Source organism: Trematomus bernacchii, unplaced genomic scaffold (assembly GCF_902827165.1).
Source record: "Trematomus bernacchii unplaced genomic scaffold, fTreBer1.1, whole genome shotgun sequence".
Lineage (NCBI taxonomy): Eukaryota > Metazoa > Chordata > Actinopteri > Perciformes > Nototheniidae > Trematomus > Trematomus bernacchii.
This window is the reverse complement of record NW_022987720.1, coordinates 24,390,496-24,416,927: the sequence shown is the minus strand read 5'-3', so window position 1 is coordinate 24,416,927 and position 26,432 is coordinate 24,390,496. Positions and strand designations below refer to the sequence as shown.

Sequence of the window (26,432 nt, the reverse complement as noted above, 5' to 3'; positions counted from 1 at the left end):
TGGATCAGCATGCAAAGAGTGACCCAAGAGAGAAGTAAGACTCATGTTGTCACACAGCCAGGGCTGAAAATAGAACGTTTTTGTTTTCACATGTTACAACTAAATACATTGGAAAAAATGTGGGAAAAAATACAGAGAAATGTGTATCTGCAAGTGTGATCATGCAAAAGTCATTTCTGCAAGAAAAATGCTATTGTTTTTTTTCAACTGCTGCATAGGCTATATACATTTAAGAGGAAAGCAAACACAGCCTCAATATAGTAGTGCAAATACATCAATAAACCCCCAACAACCCAATGACTTCCCCATCCTTCCTGTGCAAGATTGTCTAAGTCTCACATAAACTGCAAATACTTGTTCCTCACATTGTGTAAATGTGATACGTTTGCAAGCAGTGCTAAATGACTTGTATCCCACATCCAGAGCAGGAAATGATAACACTGTAACAGCATTATGAGACTGTATCAACAATCAAGCTGATAGCCATAAAGGGCTCCATGTGAAGTGCAATCTGATTGGTTGACCCATATTCTAGACGTCACACGCGGCCTCCCATTGGTTGAGAGGGATTTGTTTTGCACTCTCCAGACTTCCTCCTCTGAGTGTTTTCATAAACAAACCACATATTTCTCCCGCCGGGGCCGCCGCACTGTCATCACCCTGTGAGTCTGCCAGCATTGTCGGGCTCCTGCTCCCGTTTTTAACAAAGGCCGTGAAGAAGTTTTAAATCGGGTTCACATTCAAAGAGAGAAACGCGGGTAAACGACCGGAGGCTGCCTTTATTGTCCGAACCGTCAGCGCGTGGCCGACCGTTGGACCAAACCGACCATAATAACCTATTTTTATTAGATGATTTTAAGCCTGTCATCCACATTGGACCGCTGTATATACTGTGAGGAGCTTTGGTATCATCAGGTGAGTCGACACGTAACGCGGAATATCCTGCAATGCGCCTCTTATCTGCCGTGTGTGTGTGAGTGTTGTTGTGCGGAGCTAGCATGGTGGCTAACACGCAAGCTAGGTCCGATCCAGTGGCCTGTTAGCTGATAGGTGCAGGAGGCCGTTTTTATCCTTATTTAGCTACTGACAGCCGGTCAACAGGGCTGGAAACTGCTTAAATGTGGCATTACACGTTGCACAGCCTTGGATTTGGGTTAACCGATTGCATCTCACTAATGAGCTGAGGTTTGTTTGTTTGTGCAAACTATTTTTAACCAGGAAGCAAGCTGCCAGCATGGTTCTCAACCAGAGGGGGGAGGTTTAAAAACAGTACATGCTTTATTATCAAATGTTGCTTTGACTATATGTCAGTCTTTGCGAAATGTAAAATAAGCACTGGTGTAAAGTAACCAAGTAGATTTACTCAAGTACTGTACTTAAAAACAATGTGTACACTTGAGTATTTCAATGTGTTGCTGCTTTGTACTTCTACCCCACTACAATTCAGAGGTAAATAGTGTCCTTTTACTCCACTACATCTATTATGCTTTAGTTACTTTACAGATTTTGATTAATAATGTGAAATATAATCAACACTTATATAAGACTTTAGTTACACCTGGAGTAAATCCACAAGCTTCCCTGCAGCATACAAAGGAATTAAAATGAGCTGCACCTTCACCAGCTTTGATAACATTCATAATGCATCATTCATCATGATAAAAACATGTAATATATATTATTTTGAAATGGGCCAATCTGCAGAATGAGTACTTTTGGTACTATCAATGTATTCTGATGCTAATATTATTTATTATAGGATTTTTACTTTTCTTTACTTAATATTTTGTTTGTAATTATGGCACTTCTACTTTAACTTAAGTCTCAGATCTGTACTTCTTCCACCTCTGCAAATAAGAGAAGCATGCTAACAGCACATTGTGTCCTCGGGCTGCATGTGAGTTCTTTTCATAGCAAAAGAAATGTTCAGCCTGTATGTAACACTCAATGGTTTAGTTGTACTACTGTTGGGCAGCTTTGTTGTCATTTTGCCCATTTCTTATGTTGATTGCTCTTTGAACTGTGAGGAAGTACATTGAGAGCAACTTAAAAACCAAAGTCAAATGATCTGTGCACACACTTGACAAATAGAGCTGAATCTGATTCAATATTACTCATTTGTACGACTCTGTGGAGTCCTGTTTCTGCAAGGAAAGAAGGATGATAGAAAACCATAATGCTATGAAACATCTAAAAGTGGTAAAACATATAAGTGAACGTGTTGTAGTAAGTCACACCTTCACATGTGTGACTCAGGATGTACGGTTGAGTCAATGTTTACTAACTTCCATCAAGGAAATGGTCGTTTTTGATTATTTAAAAAGGGTGTCAAACTGAGTGGATATCTGAGCCCAGACTTTGGTCTTTCAACGTCTTATCTTCCCCTAATGTTCACTTTACAACACATGTGATAAAAGAGGTAAATGCAATACCTACCAATACATGAGTGAAATTATTTTGTAATTGATATTGTCTGATCGGTTAACCAAATAATTGTTATAGTATAACAATGTATTAACATTAATGTGGGGTTATGTTATTGTAGGGGGAAGCCTTGCATTGTTGTATAGCTTTAATTACTCGAGCACATGATGCTACCCTCAAAGCTTCTTCAGATTTAGACATTAAATGTATATTTGCTATTGTTTATTACTATTACATTATTTAAACATGTCAATAAATTAATATATACTGGTAATGTAAAAAATATAGGACCTATTTTCATTCACAGGGTACTCATTGTCCTTCATTAGTCTGACAGTATGACGGCAAAATACAAATACTTCATGTGGTCTTAAATTAGTGGTAGCATGTTGAAAGCTGCAGTAACTCTGCAAAATGAAATCTGTTTAACCAGTGTGTGTTAGCAGTAGCCTGTATGCCTGCATGGGTGTTTTTAAATGTCATTTCATATGTTTCTTAATGCTCTTAATGTCTTTCATTTTTGTAAAGCACTTTAAATTGCCTTGTGTTGAAATGTGCTATATAAATAAACTTGCCTTGCCTTGCACCGCTAACACACAACACCAACATCCTGCTCCCTCCCTGCTTCAGACATGGTGAAGCTGACAAAGGCCAAGACGTTCCAGGCGTACCTGGACACGTGCCACCGTCGCTACAGCTGTGTGCACTGCCGCGCCCATCTGGCCAACCATGACGACCTCATCTCCAAGGTAAGAATGCCGCCTGCCTTTTGATGTCAATACTAATTTCAGGAGGCACATATAGACGCCGCCTCATGACTGTCACGTAGAAAGTAGCAAAACTGGAATAACTTGACTGACAAAACTAATCTCCCAGAGATGGACGCATTATTGTAAACTAAAAATACATTCAGGTTGTTTGATTCACATGTCAAATGGACACAATAACACTTTCTCTTGTTTGTCTTCAGTCGTTTCAAGGCAGTCAGGGGCGAGCCTACCTCTTCAACTCTGTGTGAGTATTTTCTTTTATTATTATAACAAATTGGCAGAATGAATGCACACTTCCAAAGGCTTCCAATCTTAATTCTATTGCCATAATCACTTTGTAGATGGGTAGGAAGTAACTTTAGTAAGTGTTCAATTAAGAACCACTGTCTTTAAATGTTCCTTGCTATTTTTGATGGACTTTGAAGCTTTTTCAGATCAGATCAGATTAGTGGCCTTTTGATTATTTCTGAGGAAGAAAAAGAAATAAGTTGCTGAATCTATGATTTTTTTTTTTTCTTTCCCAACGTGCCATTTCAATAGTGCTATGAAAACAAATTCCCAGTATCGGACGTGTTTGCACAAACCTCATGACCAGCAGATCATTTGATTTGCTTTCCAGTGAACCTTAACCTGTTAAGCCCTGAGCCTGTTTTTCAGGTCTCAGGCTCGAAAATGACATTCCCAGAACAAATGACCATATCTTCCCTTCTAAAAGGCTTAAATTAATAATCTTTTTTCTCAAAGTAATGATAAACCTGTGAGTTGGATGTAGAAAAGTCAGAATCAATATAGATGTTTTTCATTTTAAAGAAAATTCAGATTGACCATAGTAAAAAAACTGTAAATTATAGTGTCCGTCCAAAAATTATTTTTTACTTATAGTGAAAACTACCCTTGGATGATGGTAAGGTAGACTAAAAGCTTTAGGAATCCAAAGTACAACATATAATAAGTACCCTGTATCAAGATTGATGCAAAACAAGTGACATTTGACCTTATTAGAGAGGTTTAGCAAAAAAAACTCCACCTCTGAGGTGATTTGGGTGGAAATGGGCGTTTTTACCGTTTCTCTGGAACCCATTGGTCGATTTTGGTGATTGCCATCTCTTTTTGACTGTTAGAGCCAATAGAATCGAAGGGGGATTTTCACATACACACACATGTTAACAAAAAAAGGTGGGGGCTTTGCGCATGCAGGTTTGCATCAGAGCGAACCTATCTCTCGCTCTGACATCTGGAAACGGAAAAGCAGGTTTATTGCTTATGGATTATCAGAAATCATTTCTAAGGGACACAGAAATACAAGATCAGTTAGCTGAGTTTCTTCCCGTTACATGGATATAAAACATTCATCGTTTATTGAATATTAAGATGCCCTCAGACGCTGTTTCCTGCAGATGACGCGTTTTTCCCCCCGGTATCGGGGGTGCGGTGTAGAAGTTAAAGGTCACTTTAGGCGGTGTTTACACGAGAACGAAACGGGTTGCATCTGCTACTTTTCTCTTTCGTATAGCCCAGGGGTTTTCAAAGTGTGGGAAGGTGAGCCTCCCCTCAGAGAACATATGAACAGCCGCGCCCCCCCTCCCAATTATTATTGCTATTATTATTATTATTATTATTATTATTGTTGTTATTACATTGCATTTCAAAGAGGTCCAGTAAGAGAACATGTCATTAAATGCTCTGTTTTCGCTGTCTACCTTCCGCCATTTGAAATTATTCCGACTGTTTCTCTCCTCTTGTCTCGTCTCTGTGAGTGTTTGAATCTATTGTGCTGACTCACTGACTGCACCGATTTGATTGGCTGAGTAGCGTCACCTCCTTAAAACATTAAACAATCACTTTTTAAAACCTTTTTATCTTTATGTTTTAAACATATTGTATAAAACTCCTCCACTACTTGGACTATTCCTTGCACCCCTCTAGAATAAGCCCGAATGGTCTCAACCATATTGCATCAGTAATAACGTGCACTTGTTGACTTGTTATAACAAGATCGCAAGGACACTGGTAGCGATCGTACAATTGAGTGTTGTTCAGTTTGTGTGTTGTGGAACATGCGTGTCCGTGCATGAAAATATACCACACACCCAATTACAATAGCATGTTCAATTCACTACCCTGGAAGTTAATAAAGTTGTTAAAGTTGGAACAGCCTGTGGACAGCCGTTCTTCCTTGCATGTCAGTCGCCGACACCTTCTTACAGAGGACAGGCACATCTAGCTGCAGCACGACCCGTATATTTTCGCACGCCGTGTTCTCAACACATATCTTTTAAACATTTTTAACATTTTCAACATCGTGGATACATCCTTATATGCTCCCGGCAACACACTGAACGTCAACTTTATCTCCTTATTACACTCACCCCTACTTTAGTGGGAACAATGAGTCTGCGTCTTTGATGCACACAGGAATAAACGCAGATCATCCTCTGGCTGCAGCCTTGACCGGCACTTCCTTTGATCAGAGTCAATGCGGAAAACCCGCACTCACACAGGTAGGTGGAGGTGAAGGGAGTGAGCACTTTAACAGCCTTTTTGGCGAGGTGGGGGAACTCGGTCTCCACAGACAGGCAAAAGTGTGCAAATGTCACTTTACTCGTCTTTTTTCTCGTTATTATTTTTTCTCACGCTGCGCCTCCCCTGAAGCTCTCTGGCGCCCCCCAGGGGAGGCGCGCCTCACACTTTGAAAACCGCTGGTATAGCCCATTCGTTCACACGAGGCCGTAACGGAACCGCGGAAACGGACCCCGTAAACGATAACGGGTCCCAAGGTGGATAGATCTGCAAACGGAACGCTCTGGGGGGCCAAACGGCTCTGTGTGTACACCCTATACGATCATTTCCTGATAACGATGAAGCCATAGCCCCACCTCTGCTGCTCACTGCTGTAGCATGGTCAGTAGCTACTGTCAGTAGCTACTGACCATGCTACTGCTACTGACCATGCTACAGATGTTAGTACAACATCTACAGCTCCTCTACCACAACCATCAGCAACAAGTGGACATGGAGAATTACATGAACTACATGTTGCTAAATCTACCGCGGGGCATAAACAGAAGGGCAACCATGCTCGGGGGTCTTCTTCGCTGCTTTTGGTGTATTTTGTGGCAGAAGTACAGCGCCACTTACAGGCCCGGCATATGTACTACAGCGTCTCCAGCGCTTCCTAGCGGTCTCGTGCGGAAGTACAGCGCCACTTACAGGCCCGGCATATGTACTACAGCGTCTCCAGCGCTTCCGAGCGGTCTCGTGCGGAAGTACAGCGCCACTTACAGGCCCGGCATATGTACTACAGCGTTTCCAGTGGTCTCGTGTGAACGGACACGTTAAATGAGCCGAATGCGTGTGAACGGAATACTTTTTTGATAACGAATTCCGTCTGTTTGCGTTTGCGCTCCCGTGTAAATGGGGTCTAAGTCACGCTTCTCCTGTTGGTGGATCCGAACTATACAACCCTCAAAAGGGGAAACTTAAAGGTAGGGTAGGTAAGTTTGAGAAACCGGCTCGAGATCGCTAGAATTTGAAAATACACAACCGGAGAAAATCTGCCACTTCCTTATAGAGCCCCTCCTCCAACACACACGAACGCGCTAGGGATGCCAGAAACTGACCATGATCAAATTCGAAAATCGGACAGCCCTGGCGAATATTAATCGATTATTCGCCGTCGCCGCCCCGCAAAAAGTGTATCTCGAGCCGGTTTCTCAAACTTACCTACCCTACCTTTAAATGAACCTAATTGAATAGATTCTGTGAAGCTGTGAATGGTTCATGGAAATAAATCCTCCCCATGACTCTTTGATAACTTTATTCTGAGTTCATATATAGGACAGTAGGAGCTTTGCTGTTCAGGTTCACGTAGTCTCAGAGTGCATGAGAGTAGTTTAATCACCGTGACGCCCTCTGTGAGTCGGAGAGGAGCTTCTGTTTGACAGCTCTGCGTTTGTCTTCAGGGTGAACGTGGGCTGCGGTCCTGCGGAGGAGAGGCTGCTGCTCACAGGACTCCACGCCGTCGCCGACATCTACTGTGAAAACTGTCACACCACGCTGGGCTGGAAATATGTAAGTACGACCGCGTGTGAATAAAACGCCGCCTTGGTCGCGGTTAAACTGATATTAGGTTTGACGAAAGGCAGTGACATGGTTGATTTACAATTCAGTGTCAGGTTTCACATGTAGATGGTATTTCATTAGATGGATGCTTTACTTCTATTGCCTTACTGTGTGTACATTCTCTCATCTACTCTGACAAAGCCACGTTAAGTTATGCACATTCTTAGGAAAACTGCTTCAAGGCATTGAATATTTGATGTTCCGTTTATCCAAACGTATTGCAATTCACAATATTATCCTAATAGTCATTGGAAAAAAATGCTTACAACTCTCAAACATTAATTAATATTACATTTTGCAAAGAAACGTTTGAATTACGATTTTAGTTTTTACTGATTTTATTTGTATTTTTAAAATAAGGTAATCATAAGGTCCCCCTGCATAAATCAATGATAAAAAATACCAACATTGTGTGAGTTGTTTCTTTCATGGGAAGTCCTGTATTCTTTTTTGTAAGTCTTTTTTTTCTATAATAATGAGCTTGATAGCTTTTTCAAGTCATTCAAGAAGACGCCAAAGTTGATTCTGATAATGAAAATTCCCCATGATCAGTTTGTTTTGATGTAAGGAGTTATTGTCATGAGTTTCTTTTAGCATGAGAAAAACCCGGGCCTATATTGTAGTTAACCGCAGTTACTTCCAGGGGATTTCTATTATGTGCTCTACATTTCCTGTGCTCACTTTCATTTGTTCCCTGTGGTTGGGAACATTAATTATCTCCACCGCCATCAGAAACAAGAAACAGAAAACACAAGCAGCCCATCTGACCAAACACATTTCTTACATAACATCTTATAAGCTGCAGCAGTCCTAATGTTTAATCACATTTTCAGGAGGAAATCAGCTTCCATGTAGCTACAGAGCTCATGTGCACAGAGTCAGAAGCATCATCGTTACCTCTTGACAAAAAAACTAGAAATACAGCATAACACATTTTATGATGTGGTTGCAGATTACATTTCTCTAGGCTAATAATAGAAAATAGTTTCAAATTAAGAATATTTGAAGGCCACATTTTCACAGCTGATTTCTTCATACTTTATATTATTATAAAGATTATTATAGATGCAATTACATTAGATATACTTTATTCATCCCAAATGGGGAATTTTCTCAAAAGTGATAATTTGGCCTAAAAAAATAACGTTTCAACTTGTAACTAGAGCTAAGCAATATATGAATATTCTATCAAAATCCTGCTATGAGAATAAATATCGTCTTACATTTGGATAGTGTTCTAGTATGTCTTTTCCTGGTTTTAAAGGCTGCATTAATGATATTATTTAACAAATGTACCTGACAATAATGCGTGTTACTAAGCCATTGTGTCCACAATTTCCAAAATGTCATTGTGAAGTCATTTGGAAAGCCTCAATAGTAAACCCTGCATTGTCTTTGCAATATCAATATTGAGGTTTCTGCTCAGAAAAAGAGAGATATTTGATTTTCTTCTTATGTACCTTTGAAAATATCAGTATATCATTTTAGGAAAATTACTGGATAGACATTGTGTAATTCTGATTTGAGCTTTACTCTAACCTACTTTTGAATAACCTCCCTTTCTGCAGGAACAAGCCTTCGAGCTGAGTCAGAAGTACAAGGAGGGGAAGTTTATCATCGAGCTGTCCCACATGATAAAGGACAACGGCTGGGACTGAGAGGGAAATCTTCATCTTTCTTCATGACTTTTTTCAAAAGTTGCATCCCTTCGACTATAAAGGGTTCCAGTGTAGCTTCCTCATCCCGCGTACGAGCCATCGCTGTGCCACACTTTCACTTCGTACCAAGAATAGCATGTGATGCCTTTTATCTTTTCCGTTCTTCATGTTTTTCCAGCGACCACGACAACACATTTGCTGATATATCGCTATCCCAATTGCTGGTTGTGCTGGGACATGGACTGAATGAGTGCAGGGTTTGTGTGTGAACGACTGGGACATGTAGCCACACAGGTGTGTGTGTGCGCATGTTGGGTTTTAAAAGCGTGTGTGAGTGATGACCGCTTAACAGTCTCGCTGTGTGGGGCGAGGCCAGTGAAAGACAGATAATCTGACCTTCTTACACATCAGATGCAGGTATTTGGGTTTTCCTTTCTGAGTTTAAGGTGCGCATTTAGACATATCTGGTCCAAAATGAGCAAAGTATTTGAGACTGTTCAACCTGTAGATCATTTTCTGAGTGATAGATGGGTATAGGAAGAGTTGGATTGGCTTTTTTTATCAGTGAAATCTATGCTTTTTTTTTTATGGTAAGGGATCAGTGACACATATTTTGCTAGAGGCAATCAGGTTGTTGAATTAGTAATGTTAAAACCCGCAAAAGTCTCCTGCAAGAATTCTTAAATCTGGAGTGTGAGTGTCTTCTGCTTGTAGGTATACATTTTAGTGCGTGTGTGTGTGTGTGTGTGTGCTGAGATGTATTTAGCTGGATGTCGTAGAGAAGCATTAGCCTGGGGTTCACGTCTAGAGTTTCTGCTTCACAGTTGGGATGTCTTCACTTTTCCTTCATGCTGAGATCTATCCTACATGTGTTTGTGTGTGTATAGCCTAACACGGAGCTGCCCCTACAGATACATTTACTCAAATGTGTCAGAGGAAAGTGTGTTTAGGATTGTGTAGCATATTTATGGTGATTTTTAATGTCTGCTTCTTTCATTAAAGTGTATTATTTTAACCTAATCTTTCATTAAAATACAGTGTGCCTGTAACCTGTGTTCAGTCTTCTTTTGCTGGTGATCTTTAGGACTGTCTCGATAATTATTATTTGACTTATCATACCATATATGGACATGATCATTTTCGCTGACCAAGATATAAGAACTATAATATTCCAATTCCAATATCTGAATATTCTTAAGTATTAGAAGTTCATTGCTGTTTGAAAACTTGTGCTAGGCTTATTCCATTATCTTATTAGAGGCATAACATTTTCCAAAAAAGGACAATAATGTTAATAGGAATTATCTCTGGAACAATATATCGTTTCTCAAAATAAGTTATTGTGACAGGACGAGTAATATGTTCCTGTATGTACTCTTGCCTTTTATTCCCATTAAAATGACTTTAAAAAGAAATATATAAATGCTTTAGAAGAGTAGTAAGAACAAAGACAACATATAAGCCTTTTCTTTAACCCTTGATAACTGAGGGTCCTTTCAGTTCAGTGTTTCATCTTCATTTTCAGTTCCTGTTTTACTGAGCGTTAGCTAATGCATGTGACGAAATGGTGTGGAAATAAACTGAAGGTCAAACATTCAGTTTGTAATTTAAAGTGAAAATATATAATAAACATGTCAGCGGAGTTGTCATTTACAGGGAGGATGAAAATCAACAGGATCCTCTGACTGGTCCGTAGATCAGCCAGCAGATGGTGATGTAGGGACTTAATGATAAGAGGAATATGATCTGTTTGATTCAAATATGCAAATAATTCAGACAAAATGCTACGAAAATATATGTACAGTCATAGAAGACAAATTCAGTTATGCTACTGAAAAAAATGGTGCGTATTGACATTAATATAATATTTCACAACATGGAGTATGGATTGGGTTTACAACACATTGGAACACATAACCGTCCAATTGCTGCAACGTTCAAACTGAAAGAGGCAGCAAAAATGCCCAGTGTGGGGGAAACTTCTGAAGCACACGAGGAGAGCTGGAGCTTTGATGGCAAACACTGATGGTTTATTTGGAGCTTCGGCCGGAGAATTCACAAGACATGTCACGGGCCACGAGTTGACCACACGGTTGAGATGCCACAATCAATTCTGAAGAATCCTTCTGTAGTTCGAGGTTTTAACTAGTTCGGAGTGTAATAATCAACATTCTTTATCAGCGAGACTAAACAAATATGTACCCTGAATCTAACTAGAGCTGTCGTCCATAGGAAAGAATGTGCGCCAGCCGCCAGGGAACCTACGTTCCTCAAAAGAAGGTCTTCTAGATGTGCCTGAACAATAAACTATCTCATGTCAGCTTGTGCTCGGTCATAAACTGGCAATAACAATGCGCCCAAGCGGCCCCTCCTTAAGAGAGATAGCAGCAATACCCAAGGCCGTAGACCTATGCCATGGGAAAGGAGACAGTGAAAAGAGGAAAATTATGAACTTTGTCAAAGGTTGAATACCTAAGCAAATTATTCCCCAACACCCAGGACAAAATGATCTCCCAAAAAAGCATTCTCCTCCCCCCAAAAAATCCCCCTCTGAACTGTTTTTCCTTTTACAGTAAAGTATAGTGATTGTTGATCTTGGAGCAGGAACTGGTCACATGGTTGAGCTCTGACTAAGGGCACTTTACGACTTTATGACTTTACGATATGCAGCGCAGAGGCTGCTGACAGTCATGTATGTGTGCAACACATTTTCTGCTTTCAGTTTGTATTCCCATATAAGATTTAAGCACATTCTCATGACACAATTGAACTAAGACCAAACTGAGAGACAAGCATTTGAATTAGAAATATATAGGAAATCAAATTTGAGTTAATCAAATACCCTACAAGATAATTCAAACTATTCCTTAAATGCCTGTGCAGGAGCTGGAGTGACTCTAAAACCATGAAAGTGCCATATCTCACCAAGTAAAATCCCTCAGATTGAATATGATCTGTAGTGTAATTAGTATTGTGGTCGATGCTATTAGATTCGGGGAATAAATCTGCTATAACTGAGGACTAATTTGATAATTAGGTTTTGGGTTAAAGACACAGAAACTTAAACCTGGAAGTGAATGTAAATTAAACGTGTAAAGTTGTATAAGTAATCGTAATCTGCAATGAGTATGTGTGTTTATACACCACAATTTTCCAAGTATCAGATGAAAATGTGTGTTAGGCTTATGGATTATAAAGACAATTTCCACAAAGCAAATATTAAGTCATCATAAACCAATTGGGGTGATGATTTACAATGTTTTCTGTTTTAATGACATACTACATTTACATGTTTTTGCTGGTGATCTGCGAGGTGGGTACACAAAATCTTAGTCCAACATTTCTATGGTGCCCTAACCTAATATGTTGACTAGTTTGACAATTCTTGAGTGGAATAGACTTTTTATTCTTTCTTTTTTTATGCTGAATGACCATTTTCAAATAATTATGAGCACATCTCTTGCAAAAACAAGATTTAAAGTGGTACTTGTGCATGAAACTCAGTTTTACACATTGATAGTTGACAAAAATGGTATAAGTGTTAACCAAACAAGAATTTATTTATGCGAGGATTGCTATAATATTACATTTATTGTATAATGCTGTGTTTTAGGCTCAGGTATTGATGTTTGTTTAACTGCTGTTTTGTAAGGCACTTTGTAACCTTTTTATGAAAGGTGCTATATAAATGGATTGGATTTTAGAATTGGTAAAAAGCAAATTGTAGGTTATTATTTTCAAGGAGAAGGATCATTACAAGCTAAAACCAAGATCATTTTATTTTGGTTTTGTACAAAAACATACTTCAAACTAAAAAGGGTCTCAGGAAATAAAACTCATTTGAACCATGGATTACAAAATGTGATAACCATCAACTCAGTAACGGGTGCTGTGGAAGATAAATACCTAAAATATATCAAAAAGGTCAAATAGGATCTGGTAAGAAATAATCTATTTAGGAAAACTGACCAAAACAAAAATACAAATGTCATGAGGGAACATGTCCTTATAGCTGACATTAGATGTTACAGTGTCACCTTGACAGAAGCAGCAGCAGGATGTGTCTCCGGGTCACTCAAAAACGGAAGAATGTGTTTGGTTCTCTAATGTTGATTAAATTAACTTCTGCTTGACAGGTTATTTTCTAGGCGAATAATAACAAAACATATGCGGGGCTATAGCTAAAGGAGCATGAATGGATGCTGGGAAACTGTGCTTTCTGGTCGCCTCTATTTATCAATTGTTTGACTAAAGTTTATTTTGTGTTCCTTTTTAAATTATAGAGCTAACGTGGTGTTTATAGTTGATTTGACTACCTATTTGATACCTAATAATTAATACGCCAGCGTGTAGTGACCATAGACTGTATATTTAAAGGTAGTGACAACTAGCGTTTCAACTGCAGTCAGTGCACTTGCAGCAGAGCGTACCATAAAACACAGTACAGCTACTCGTATCCTAAATCGTATTTTAACAAAATGCTTTTAAATATAAAAGCTATGATAATTAATATCAGATGAGTATTGTATAGGATGTATTTTACAGTGCAATAAACAACAAAGGTTAGATGTTTCAAGCCTGTTCGTGTCGAGCACCCCCGTATTCACATAAATAGATCCTTCCGAGATGGTAGCTCGTCATGTGACTTTTTCCGTTTCGCCATTTTCCTCTTCTACACCGGTGATCTTGTTGGCAGCTACCTTCTCTCCCCTCTCTCTCAGTGTTGTAACCTGTCCGGTAGTTAAACGGGGAAAACCTAAATTAGAAACAAGAAGTCTACCTTGTAGCTGCATCGCCCGCGAGAATAGTGCGAGAATGTCTTCTGAGGAGAGCCCCGAGTACGCGCCTTTCTTCGCTGTGATGGGAGCCACTGCGGCCATGGTCTTCAGCGGTAACTACACCAACCGTCATTTATATACCAACCGTCTTCTGCACCTTTCACTGTTTTATAACGATGCGTTAGCTTAGCAAGGTGTCAAGTTCGTATTAGAAAACTACAAATGGGGGGTGCTGTCTTCAAACTGGGTGTTAGCTGAGGTGGTCACGGCTCACACACCTGCCCGGGATGAGAGGCAGAGGATGGAGGGGAGGAGGTTTCCACCGCCGACGATCCGCTGACCACAAGCTCCTCACCCTGCTAACCCTGGAGCTAGCTGTGGTTATATCATATCAAGCTCTCCATGGTGACGCAGACCGTCATTTATTAGATGGCAGATGCTTGGAACCGGATGTCTTTTAAACATTATTACATTATATTACAACACAGGAAGGTGCAGGTCCTCATGGATTATCAGATAAATACGATGCTCGTTCGGGTTGGATGCAGCCACATTGGTCGTAAGGTGTTGTGTTACAGGAGGGCCAGCATCAAGGCCTTAACGTCAGTGAGTGAACATCCATCCATCCATCCATTCAGGTTTAGCATGCACTCCAGCGAGAGGCGGGGCACAGCCAATCTGTCAGGGAGGAAATATCAGAAGAAGACTTTAACATGAGGAAAGGTAGCCTACTGCCTGGGGCCCAAGCAAAAAAAAAAAGCTTCAAATGGCTGTAGATTATGATTTTTAGATGTGAAAATATTAAATAATTTTCATGATCATACTTATTATACCCCAAAATATCCTTCAAAAGCAATGCATTCTACTTACTCACGGTTTACTTTTACTTCAAAGGAAAATATTGCATTATATTTACCTTGGAGACATTTTACTACTGTTACTGCAAATTGTTCCCACAGGGTTAAACTCCAAAATGGTGCAATTATCTTTGTGTTTATTTAATTTAATTAGCTGAACAGTTATTGTTTTAAGGGCTTAATAATATCTGTCATATCGTAGGTGACAGTCGTTTCATTTTTCACATGCACTGTGAACAATGATTACTTCAAATAAAAAATATTGCATTATATTTGCAGTAGTAATGGTTACATTTCCCAGAGAAATGTAACTATTACTACTGCAGATTTTATTCACAAAAGATCCTTACTGATGCATTATATTAATGGAACTATTAATGGAACTATCCAGCATTATATTATCATTTAAAGCTCCACCTTGAACAGATGTTAATTTATTGTGCTGATAATTGCCCCTCTTCACTTGGAGTAAACATTTGAATGCAGGACTTTTAGGGTGCAGTATTAATAGCTCTACTATTAATAATTAATCGTTTTACTTCAGAAAAAAGGTTTTGAATACTTATTCTACCACTTCTGAGGCCAACAATCCCAGTTGTGGTATAAGTAAAGCAAGGTGGTGTTTGACTTGGGCCTCCAAATGACCCCTGAGGAATATACATCCTGCTCTTATAAAGATCTTTGGGGGGAGATGTATATTCCTGTAGACACAAACCACTGTCTCTTTCATGTGGACATCATTGATACTATGATGATGACATCAGGTGACACTTTGTGCAGTTTGTCCATTGGGTGGTGTGACTCATAATAATTTACTTTATGATTGTATATCTACACATGCACTCAGGGTGTCTATGTATCTATCCAATGCAAGTGCTCTTACCTTCTTAATTTAAAATCTGAAAACCACACTGTAAGGAACTTGGATCTGTACATATGTAAGGTTACGTGAGGCCAGGGTCTGCTGTGGCATTCATCTTTCTGCATGAATTTATTTTGCGGAACAGCAAGGCCCAGATTTTCATGAATTATAACGTAAATACGATTTATGTTGTGATTAGTTCAAGCCCTGTTTCCCATTGGTTGTAACATATTATATTATATTATATTACAGCACAGTTCGGAAATGTTTAAATATTGGATGACTCTTGAGGTACATATCCAAAATGTTATCTGTCAAATAATTAAAATAATTTACCCAGCATATATAGCTAACAATCCAGTACCAGGGCTCTGTCTGATGAAATTACATTTCCCACAGTGCTTTAAAATTGGATTCATATTTTATATAAGGTAACATGAGGACAGGGATTGCTGTGGCATTTAAAAATGGATTCTGTGATTGTAAATGTTACTGAATATTACATTTTGTAATGAGATTGGCAAAGAAACTCAGCTTTTTGTGGAAACTGTCACTTCCTGGCCAACCAATGGTTTCAGCGCTTCTCTAAATGTTATTTAATTGTAGGGCTAAACTAAAACCTATTACTTACTATGCAAATGTAGCTGATGTATACCTTTTCTAAAATTATCTACATGTTGGTACTGCACAAATGTTGGCCTGCTTTAATTATTATTTTTCAATATTTTAGGAAGTGTACAGATAACATATAGCAGGACTGGAAGTAGCATTAATTCCTTTTTCTCAAATTGACATTTTGACTCTGCATTTGTTTCCGTTTACAGTATCACAAAGCAAAGGGAAACACAATTATTTAGTTAAGCACTTCAATGCCTCAAGGCCATTTTATAAACTACTTCCTCCATTATAGGCACACAGAGACACCTTGACACCAGTATAATCTGGGCTTTACAGCTTTCTGCCACAAAAACATCCCGCCCCTCAGTGAAATCTCCATGCTTGCTGCTGTTACAGTGTCACAACAGTTGTTTGATGTTCACAATGGAGTCGGTCCAGGATCTTTCCATATTGGATGCACAGCGGGAAAGCAGAATTAGCCTACGATGCATTGGAAAAGGGAGGCCTCAGAATATATATTGGATGACAAAAAGGTATTACATTGTCTGGTATTCCTGTTTTTTATGAAAAGAAAAGAGATACTCGCTGTTAAAATTGTGGAAGAAAATGCTGGGTTGCTTTTTCACACAATATTAAAAAATGCCTTGTAGTCGATTAGAACACAGCCATCGAAAGTGTCAACACACCCACATCAGCAAGTGAGAAGTGGCGGAGTCGGTGTTGTGTGATATGTTTATTTGTACGCTCCAGCTAGTCTTCATGATAAGCCAGTAACGTCGTCTCATCAGAGTTGCTCTCCACCTGTTGTCGTCAAAGCCGTGTGTGATAATCGGTTATATATGCCTGCACAGATTGTCAAAAATAAGGTGTGTACCAACCCTGTGAATGGGTTGGTACGTTTTTTCCATAATCCTGCTGAAAGTCAGACAAAGGGAATAAAGTGTTGAAGTGTGCAAGGTTGTATGGGATAAAAAGGCTCCAGATTGCATCCGTTTATCACTTTGTGAGGACACATTAAAAATGGAAGCACTAGTGTGAAGTGCAAGCCGTTTTTTTTATATCACTTTAATTCCTGTTATTTATGGCTTGGCTGGAGAAAACTGGCAGCCGAATATATCTTCTACTGTTTCATTTTGCCTGCACGCCGGGTCTTTACACACTGTCAGAGCCAGTATGATGGAAGAGAGAATTTAAATCGATTAGCTGGATAAATAATTCTCCTAAATCCATATCCTGTCTGGTTTTGTAAAGAATCATTTAGGAGTGAAGTACAAACACTGACTGATGAATTACCTCTCTCCTCTCTTCACAGCATTAGGAGCAGCGTATGGCACAGCGAAGAGCGGCACAGGCATCGCTGCCATGTCCGTGATGCGGCCAGAGCTCATCATGAAGTCCATCATCCCCGTGGTCATGGCGGGTATCATCGCCATCTACGGGCTGGTGGTGGCCGTGCTGATAGCAAACAACATCTCAGAGAGAGTCACTCTCTACAAGTAAGATCAGCCTCTGATACAATACTCTACTAGATCTCTTTCAGTGAGTGGGAAGACATTATAGCAGACGGCGTCTTCTACAGCTTATGTGCTTTTAGTTGAAGCCAATACACTTAAACATCAAACTGCCTAACTTTCACAATAAAATCCTCAAAATAAAAAACTCAAAGTCAGTCCTGTAGCTATATTTACCACTTCTAATTGTGACCACGTCATGAATTGAAGGCCTTTTATCCGTTTTGATCAACTTCAAAGATAAACATCTGGGTCTTGCACTCGCTAATCGATTTCCTTCTTGGAAATGGTACATTCACTTTGTTCTGGTCATTGCTGTGTTGTGCTGGGCCGGTAATGAGGTGTTTCTTTTGGTAAAACTCCATCATAGAGTGTGGGCCGGAGAACATTATTCCCTGAGGGTTTTCTTTTTCTTTTCATGCAGGGTATAATTAACTTGGAATCTTTACCCTTGTTACATTTTTCAAAATATACATAAATCAGTTTTTACAGAACAATGTTGCCTCTGATCCCTGTAGGTTGGTCATCTGTTGTAGGTTGGTCATCTGTTGTTGGGTGTTGATGCTTTTCTTTGTGATGTTATCTGCCCTCTATTGTTATTGTTTTCAAACTTTTTAATGGCCACCCATCCTGAACATGACTTCCTGGTAGAGATAATGTTTTTGAGTTGGACTTTTCTGGGTAAATTGAGAAAAATGAAGTTTAGCACAATGAATGACCCTTTCAGATTTCATATGTTGTAACAACAATTTTTGTTCTCATTTTGCATTTATTTGATTGACTCAAATTAGGGAAAATGCAGTAACATGTTATGCATATTACCAAATATGTCTCCAGACAGCAATTCATAGTTATTAAAACTATAAATGCAAGTCTAAAAACAATACTTTTGGATTTAAATTACATTTTCAAACATAAATGGTGCTTGTGAAGTCACAGTGAATCAGCAAAGTTTAATATGAATCACTTTTGATATATTATAGTGTTTAACAGGAGAAGGGACTCAAAATTTGACGTTGTTCTTTCCTCCGTTCCTCCCCAACAGGAGTTTCCTGCATCTCGGTGCCGGTCTGAGCGTGGGCCTGAGCGGTCTGGCAGCCGGCTTCGCCATCGGCATCGTGGGAGACGCCGGCGTTCGAGGCACCGCCCAGCAGCCCCGGCTCTTCGTGGGCATGATCCTCATCTTGATCTTCGCCGAGGTGCTGGGGCTTTATGGCCTCATCGTGGCTCTGATCCTATCTACAAAATAGATGTCCGCATCAAAACACCATCTCATTCATTCCACATCAAAGCAGCAAGAACAAATAGGAGATTTTCACTTAACTTCCATTACACCCCGTGGGTCTGACAGGACAGGATGGCATCAGAAACATGTTGGTGCCGCGTTCCCCAGTAGATGTGATCTATCCATATTGTTTAACGCCATCCGGTTGTGTCAGGTCTCGTGAGTACTGAACGGGCATGAAGATGTATTGGTTGTTGTGGGATGATGTGTGGACAGTCTGCTTGATTTGTTGTCTGATCTTAACATGTACAGTGATCCAGAGTCCCTCCACCCCCCTGTAAATGTAGTAACCAGTCTGTGCCGTGAGTGTGAGTATCAACGTTTATCCTTCTGCCCATTCCCCTCTCCGAAGTTTCGTTTTTCGTTTGGTGGTTTTGATTGTCACTCTCCGTCTTGAGACTGCTGAAGAATCATGCACACTAGTATTTTATCTTTTCATGTTCTTTTCGGTGACTATTTTTTAATCACAGTGGCGAGGAGCTGTCAATACATATTATTTTTGTTCACTATTTATGGAAAGTTCTGAGGACTTTTGACTTAATGAAACTGTCTAAATGGAATAATGTTTATTGAATACCCTATATACATAAAAAATATATAAATGATCTGTGTATAGTTAGATTAATTGCACTGTGGGTAATTGTTCTAAGTGCTTGGAATTCCTCTGGATGTAGTGTGATTATTAATGGAGGATGTCCACATGTTGACATGGGGTTGACAGTGTGTGTGTGTGAGTGAGTGTGCGTGTGTCTGAATGACCTGAGTGCATAATGTGTGTGTGCAAGTCTTTATGTTTAATATGACATTCTGAAACACTAGTATCGTTTACCTGTAGTGCTTATGTCTTTTTTTGTTTTTTGTTTTAAGGTGAGCTCACTGTTCAGCCATGCCTGTCAGATTTCCAAATAAAACTCAACCTCCTCCAGAAACTTGTCATTGTCATGTGCTTTTTTTGCTAATGTGAATGCGATGACTTGGAAACAACATTTCAGAGTTAAAGATTAATTGAATAAGAGACAGTTTGTAGAATCAGTAGCTCGATGACAAGTGAAGGGTTATCACAGTTCACCCTGAGGTGGATGTGAATGTCTCCAAAACATTTTTAATGAAAGCACATGTTGATGTGCTAAACGTGCATAACATTGCTTTCTTAATGCCTTAATACTGCAGTGTTTTAAAGTGGAAATTAATAGACACTTAGTAACTAGGGCCTTCTCGATACATATCCTGCTGTGTAGCTTGAGCTATAAAAACATTTGTATACGTTTGATTTCTAATTATTAATGATCTTAATTTGCATCCTAACAGACTGATAAAGAATACAATGTAATTGAGTTAAGATTCATTCCCCCTGAAATGTACAAATTAAATGAAATGGAAACACTCAAAGGGCAACTCCCTCAAAATGAACTTTTAAGTAAATGTAGCCTACTAAGTCTTATAACGCAAGATGAGTATGTTTTATAGTTTGTGGCATTTATACTATGTAACTACTCCCACCGCTGATAATATGAACAAACTCTAATCTTAAAGGGGACAATCTTCATCAATATTTCCACTATATATTGTTTTAACTGCTATTGTTATAGTATTATTGTGTGTTGTACTGGTACTTTTACACAAACAACATCTAAATACCTCCTCCACCAGTGAATAACACCTCCCTGCTGTCCCATGGATGTATAAAGAGAGTTTAGAGACTGCATAAAGAGAAAAGGGGCTGGTCCCTCTCTGACAGGAGTCTGCAGAAACTTCCTGTGGAGGAGACAGTGCTGGGGCTCCTGCAGAGAGCCTGCCTGTTATTGTTTACCGTCACAATAATGTAAAGTAGGTCATGTAAAAAAGGGAAACCCAGCTAGCCGCTCATTCAGTTGTAATAAAACAACTATCTAGCTTTAAGTGGCATCACGGAACTACGTCTCTTCGCTGCTGTCAGGGATTTCCCGCGAACAACAGGCAGGTAACGTTAACGTTTTATCCAGCGCTGTTAGCTTCACGCAGCTTACAGAAGCTAATGGGCTAGTTTACGCTAGGTCTGAATCTGCCTCCGGTCAGTTTTTTCATAATACATGGCTAATAAACCGTGAAAACACCGCAATAAACGACTTTAAGAAGTGTACATGGTTATATATTGACTCACAAAACCATCAGTCTGGCTCTGAAATGTGGTGTTCTGACCTTGCTATGGTTAGCTTTACTGCTAAAGTGTTATTTGATGCGCAGTTCAGCTGCTCCTGCTAGCGATGGGGCTAACTAAAGCTAGTTAAGAAAACAACAACACACGTCAAATGACCACAACAGTTTTTCTGATGATGACAGCGATATGTAGACAAGGACCTGACTACTAGCAATTTGTTATCGTTGAGATAAGTAGTAAGCATTTGACAAAGTGTCTCACTTTGGTTATTAGCATTTGATAAGATGGCTTAATAAATAAGATAAAGCTGATGTTTGTCATGAAATGTAGGATTGCAAGTTCAAAAGGTAATAGGGTCTGTTACAAAAGGTGTAGTAAATGTTAGGGGTAAAATCAAGACACCAGGATAAACACTAAATGATGTAACTCATGTAGGAATGTGTTTTTAACTGATTCAGAAAACTTGCAGTGCACAGAGCTACAATCAGCAATTCAAACTGTTGGTAAACTACCACTGATAACAATGTTGTCCTTTTATCTTTCAGGAGCTGGATTGATGCTGCTCTGTCAGCATCTGGACTGATCCTGAAGTGTCTCAGTTGCTGCCATGTCCAGGAGAAGCAGGAACAGTCGTGCATGGCGATATGTTTGGGGTGGGATACGACGAGATGCTGATGCCCGGGCACTTGAAGAATGGAGCTATGACCGCTTAGACGTAAGGTTCCGCGTTCACACCGGAGTAAAGGCTGCTGTTTTCCCCCGAGACCTAACGCTCTGAACGGATCTGAAGCATCAGCGGACACTGGGGTTATTGTTTGTGTCATATGATGCCACTTGTTTACACTCCAGGCAGGAGATAGGATGTGCCACCATGAGAAAATTCACCTCATAAAACCCTGTCTTACTTAAAGTGTCTGATTTGCCTTCGGCCGTTAAACAATGTGCGTTTGTTGATGATTTACTTTCAGTTGTTTGCTGCTTTGTATCAGAACCAATCGTTTCCATAGCAAGTAAACAGAGGCAGAAACAGGTTTATTGCCAAGTAGGTTAACATACAAGATATTTTCTTTTGTGTAAAATGTTGCATACATTAACACAGAAAAATAAATTAAGTTTTTAGAATAAGCTAAAAAAAAACTATTATTAAAACTATTACAAAATTAAAAACAGACAAATGTTTACAAGTGATATATCAAAAAGCTTAAATTAATGACAACTAACTCTGAAAAATAAAATATGTCCAATATATCAGAGATGAAAGAAAAAGCAATATAATTCCTGCCTTTCACAATTACATTTGATGTAGATGTGTACATTTTTCAATGCAGTGCCAATTTTCAAAACAAATTTGCTATGCTGTTACATAAGAAATGCTCCTGGCATATGATTTTTTTGTTTATTTGTTTACATTGCTTCCCCCCAGTACAGTGATTCAGACTCTGAGGCAGACTTCTCAGCAGTGATGGTGCCTCCCGTCCCCAGCGCAGTGCCTGTCACCGGAGAGTCCTTCTGTGGCTGCGACTCCCAGGCAGAGACAAACTACAACCCTCGTCTGCGAGGCTTCCACCAGGTTAAAGACTGCCACTGTGGAGAGGAGGACCAGGGTAAAGACACCTGCTGCACTTCAAGACCACTGTTTATAATAAGGTTGATTGAGAGATGTCGCTTGAGTTTTGGGCTGCACATTCAAATCAAGAAAGTATTTGCTCTGTGACTTGCCGAGTCACCACAACAAAAAAGACTATCTTGGCTTTAACACTTTTATAGTAAAGGAATTATAAATATTATTCAAAAATATTACATTTTGCATAGACATTTGCTTTGTGTATGTCGCTCCATTAAGATGTCATCACTTTATTTATGTTGACAAAACTAACAAGATTTCTTAATCAATGAAGTTGATATAATATGATAATTTAATCCATTGAACCTCTTTATTCAAATCAAGTAATTTTTGAATATTTACGACGTCATAAAATATGAGGATTGATATTCAAAACTTTATTGAAAAAAATAGAAGCTTTGAATTTAAAAAATGACATTCGGTACAGCCCCACTTGAGTCACACCATTGTAGTGTAATGTTGTATTTTATTAAGTTCTGTGATTTTCTCACCTATAGATTCTACAAGTAATATTTTTTTGTGCTAATTGACACAGATAAAAAAAAACAGTAAACAATATGTAATGTCTTGTATCTTTAGCCATGTTTGACTGAATGACTTCTGATGTTTCAGAGTTTGACTGGTTCTGGGATGTCAGCAGCAGATCTACAGCAACATTGCTGAGCTGCGACAACCGCAAAGTGAACTTCCACTCTGAGTACAGCTGTGGCACGGCAGCCATCCGCGGCTCCAAAGAGCTGGCAGAGGGCCAGCACTTCTGGGAGATCAAAATGACGTCCCCAGTGTACGGAACAGACATGGTAACCCTCAATGCCTTTACCTTATAACACTGACCTGCTGTTTCATTACAGAAACCCACATCAAGGTTCAAGGTTCTTTATTTGTCAAACGAACATAGCTACAGTGTAGTTATGTCGATGAAAATCTTGTGTCACATAAAGAGTAAAAGTGTGTGGAAGTTGAGGTTTATTTATGTCTATATTGTTCTTTATGTCTTTACAGATGGTTGGCATCGGTACCTCTGATGTCAATCTAGACAAATTCAGACACACGTTCTGCAGCCTGCTGGGAAAAGACACAGACAGCTGGGGTCTTTCTTACACAGGTGAGAATAACACAACTTGCTGTGATGTAGCATTCACTGCTCTCAGGGATTGTTGCATAAATCAATGTTTTTTTTTCCTCGCTCAGGCTTGTTGCATCACAAAGGAGACAAGACAAACTTCTCCTCCCGGTTCGGACAGGGGTCCATCATTGGAGTCCATCTGGACACGTGGCACGGCACACTCACTTTCTTCAAAAACCGCAAATGCATAGGTTAGTAACAACACATGACGTAATCAAACAATCCTTATATGAATGGTGGAGTTTGTCAGTTTTCCTTTGGCGACAAACTATGTAATGAATATACCTTTTAAATTACCTAATGTAGTTTGGCATTCCTGTACTGAAAATCCTTGTACCATAACTCCAAAAAGCTAATACCTTCATATATCAATCAGGCTCTGCCATATAGCTCAATATCAGCATTGTCTTTATGTAAGAATAAGCAAAGAATACTGTGGCCTGAAGCCTGAGAGGGTGGCCTTCCTCATAGCAGACCACAAAATGTTATGACATTTAAAAAATTGATGGTACTGATTTGGCATATCGGATCACTGTATCCATAATCACATATAAACCTCAACAAATTATTTCTTAAGCTTTACAAAGCTTTCTTAGGACCATATGTATGAAACTTATCAAATATATTGTACAGCGAGCATGTAATACTTTTCTAATTGAACCATGAGAGGGTAATGTAGGAATTATTTTAATCACCCTGACCTAATAATGACACTGTACATAAGCTCACTAATTACATGGCAACTTCACTAAACAAGTCAATGATATGACACACAATATTGTTTTAGAAGGAAATATATTTTCTAATGAACAGCATATAAAGTGATGGTATGTTTGTGAAAGCACTATTCAGAAATTACACATAGTACCTGCTGCAGGATTTAGTGACCTGTGTATCCTACCTGTGTGCACATTTACTTGGTTATTGATATGTACACAGAGTGGTATTGTTGCAACATATTACACACTAATATGTCACAATTTTTCTATCTAGGTGTTGCTGCCACGGAGCTACATAACAAGAGGTTTTATCCGATGGCGTGCTCCACGGCAGCGAAGAGCAGCATGAAGGTGATCAGATCGTGCTCCGCCCCCACCTCCCTGCTCTACCTCTGCTGCGCCCGCCTGCGCCAGCTGCTGCCGGACTGCATCGACACCCTGGACGTGTTGCCGCTGCCCCCGGGCCTTCGTCAGCTGCTACACAACAAACTGGGCTGGGTGCTCAGTCTCAATAACGGCAGCACAGAAGAAACCCCCGATGGGCCAGAGCCTGCGTTGCCCGACCCCCCCGCTGCCCGGACCGCTGTCCTCTGAGAGTGACTCGGAGGAGGGCTGTACGCCCGACCTGGAAGCCTGTCAGAGGAAGAGATGCCGCTGGACATGATGGACGGCTCGACTCCTACCTCTCCTTAAACACTGGCTGAGTGTTTCCTGCCTGCCTCCAGCTTTCCTCAACATCTGAAGAAAGGATCGGAGCGGTACGTAGGTGGAAAGCTGTGACGGCGGTATCTCTGCCCGCACGATCTTACTGTGATCTTCCTTCACGCCGTTCAGATGTCTCCATGCTCGTTATTATCCAAACCAGCTTCAGTAATACGTGAAAAGGTGTGGTGTTATTTCGTTAGCTAGCATACGTTGTTGCCATTCATGTATGAGGAGTGCAGGAACCGACTGTACAGTGTAACACTGAAGTCAAGTATGGCCACATTTTGGTGGTCATCATGGTATATTTGCACAAAAAAAGAGGGTTTAAAAAAAGATACTGTATATTTTCACATGTATGCAATTTATGTATGTTGTTCTCAATGCTACCAATGCATTATCCAAGTCATCTGTTACATGTTTTACTGGCATCTGCAGTTTTTTGTCAGATTGCCAAATCAAAGTGGAGAGACACACTTTAGGTCATAGAGGATTTTTTATTACTTACCCTCATGTTACAGCGCTAAAGGTAAAACTGTCCAAAATGTTAAGACAGATCAAAAACGTAAGAAATGTTTAATGTAGGTTCAAGAACCCGAATGTATTTTATAGCTGTTAGCGCTCCAAAAAGGGGCATCAATCATCTCCAATCAACCCATACACACATGATTCCTCTTTCTAATTATCTAGTTCATGTTACAATTTAAATATTTGTTACACTTTTGGCAACATCCATCCGTCGCCAGCTTTTGTAAGTCTCCTGTTGTATTCTCATGCTAGGTGTTATTTTTCCTCTTTTCTAAAAGATATAAGCTGTATACATAATAAGTGTAGCTCCTTTAAATCTGATTATGAGACAGAATGCCACTCATAAGATACGCACATTTAAGGTAGGTTCTCATGGCTCTTTCTCCTTATAGGTTATTTAGACCTTTTTTGAAAAGTACGTTTCTTTCATTGAAAAAGTCTGTGATTATAAGCAGTTTCGTGCTGATCTGTTTATGCAAGTGTGTTCTTTTGGCCTTGTCCCTTCACGTCCTTTACCAACTCTTCTTGACTGTAAGTAATTAAGGTCATACTCTATTATAAATCATTTTTGTAGGAAACACTCAGACCCTGTTGGCCTAAAATGTGGCTGAACAAAGTTCCCTGTTTCCCCATTAATGGGAAATGTGGTCCACACAAACAAAATTCTAATGATTAATGAATCCATAACAATAGAAAACTTCCCACACAGCT

General features: G+C 39.6%; 3 protein-coding genes across 5 annotated transcripts; all 3 read left to right on the top strand.

Moving 5' to 3' along the window:
• Positions 1-605: 605 nt before the first annotated feature.
• ypel3 (yippee-like 3) lies at positions 606-10,023 on the top strand. Its single transcript, XM_034142311.1, has 5 exons — positions 606-915; positions 3,055-3,173; positions 3,395-3,438; positions 7,157-7,265; positions 8,885-10,023. The coding sequence occupies exons 2-5, from the start codon at positions 3,057-3,059 to the stop codon at positions 8,972-8,974; spliced, it is 360 nt and encodes a 119-aa protein (XP_033998202.1). The 5' UTR covers positions 606-915; positions 3,055-3,056; the 3' UTR covers positions 8,975-10,023.
• A 3,569-nt stretch (positions 10,024-13,592) lies between these two features.
• atp6v0ca (ATPase H+ transporting V0 subunit ca) lies at positions 13,593-19,817 on the top strand. Its single transcript, XM_034142310.1, has 3 exons — positions 13,593-13,865; positions 17,402-17,585; positions 18,646-19,817. The coding sequence occupies exons 1-3, from the start codon at positions 13,601-13,603 to the stop codon at positions 18,848-18,850; spliced, it is 654 nt and encodes a 217-aa protein (XP_033998201.1). The 5' UTR covers positions 13,593-13,600; the 3' UTR covers positions 18,851-19,817.
• A 799-nt stretch (positions 19,818-20,616) lies between these two features.
• spsb3a (splA/ryanodine receptor domain and SOCS box containing 3a) lies at positions 20,617-26,185 on the top strand. 3 transcript variants are annotated; one of them, XM_034142308.1, is made up of 7 exons: positions 20,617-20,841; positions 21,568-21,737; positions 22,446-22,626; positions 23,259-23,446; positions 23,649-23,751; positions 23,838-23,963; positions 24,766-26,185. In XM_034142308.1, exons 2-7 carry the CDS (start codon positions 21,630-21,632, stop codon positions 25,083-25,085), a joined length of 1,026 nt encoding a protein of 341 aa, XP_033998199.1. In that variant the 5' UTR covers positions 20,617-20,841; positions 21,568-21,629; the 3' UTR covers positions 25,086-26,185. The 3 variants fall into 3 exon arrangements, with proteins under 3 accessions (XP_033998199.1, XP_033998198.1, XP_033998200.1); XM_034142307.1 differs by having other exon boundaries at positions 20,617-20,845; XM_034142309.1 differs by lacking the exon at positions 20,617-20,841 and having other exon boundaries at positions 21,589-21,737; positions 22,451-22,626.
• The last annotated feature ends 247 nt before the right edge of the window (positions 26,186-26,432 follow it).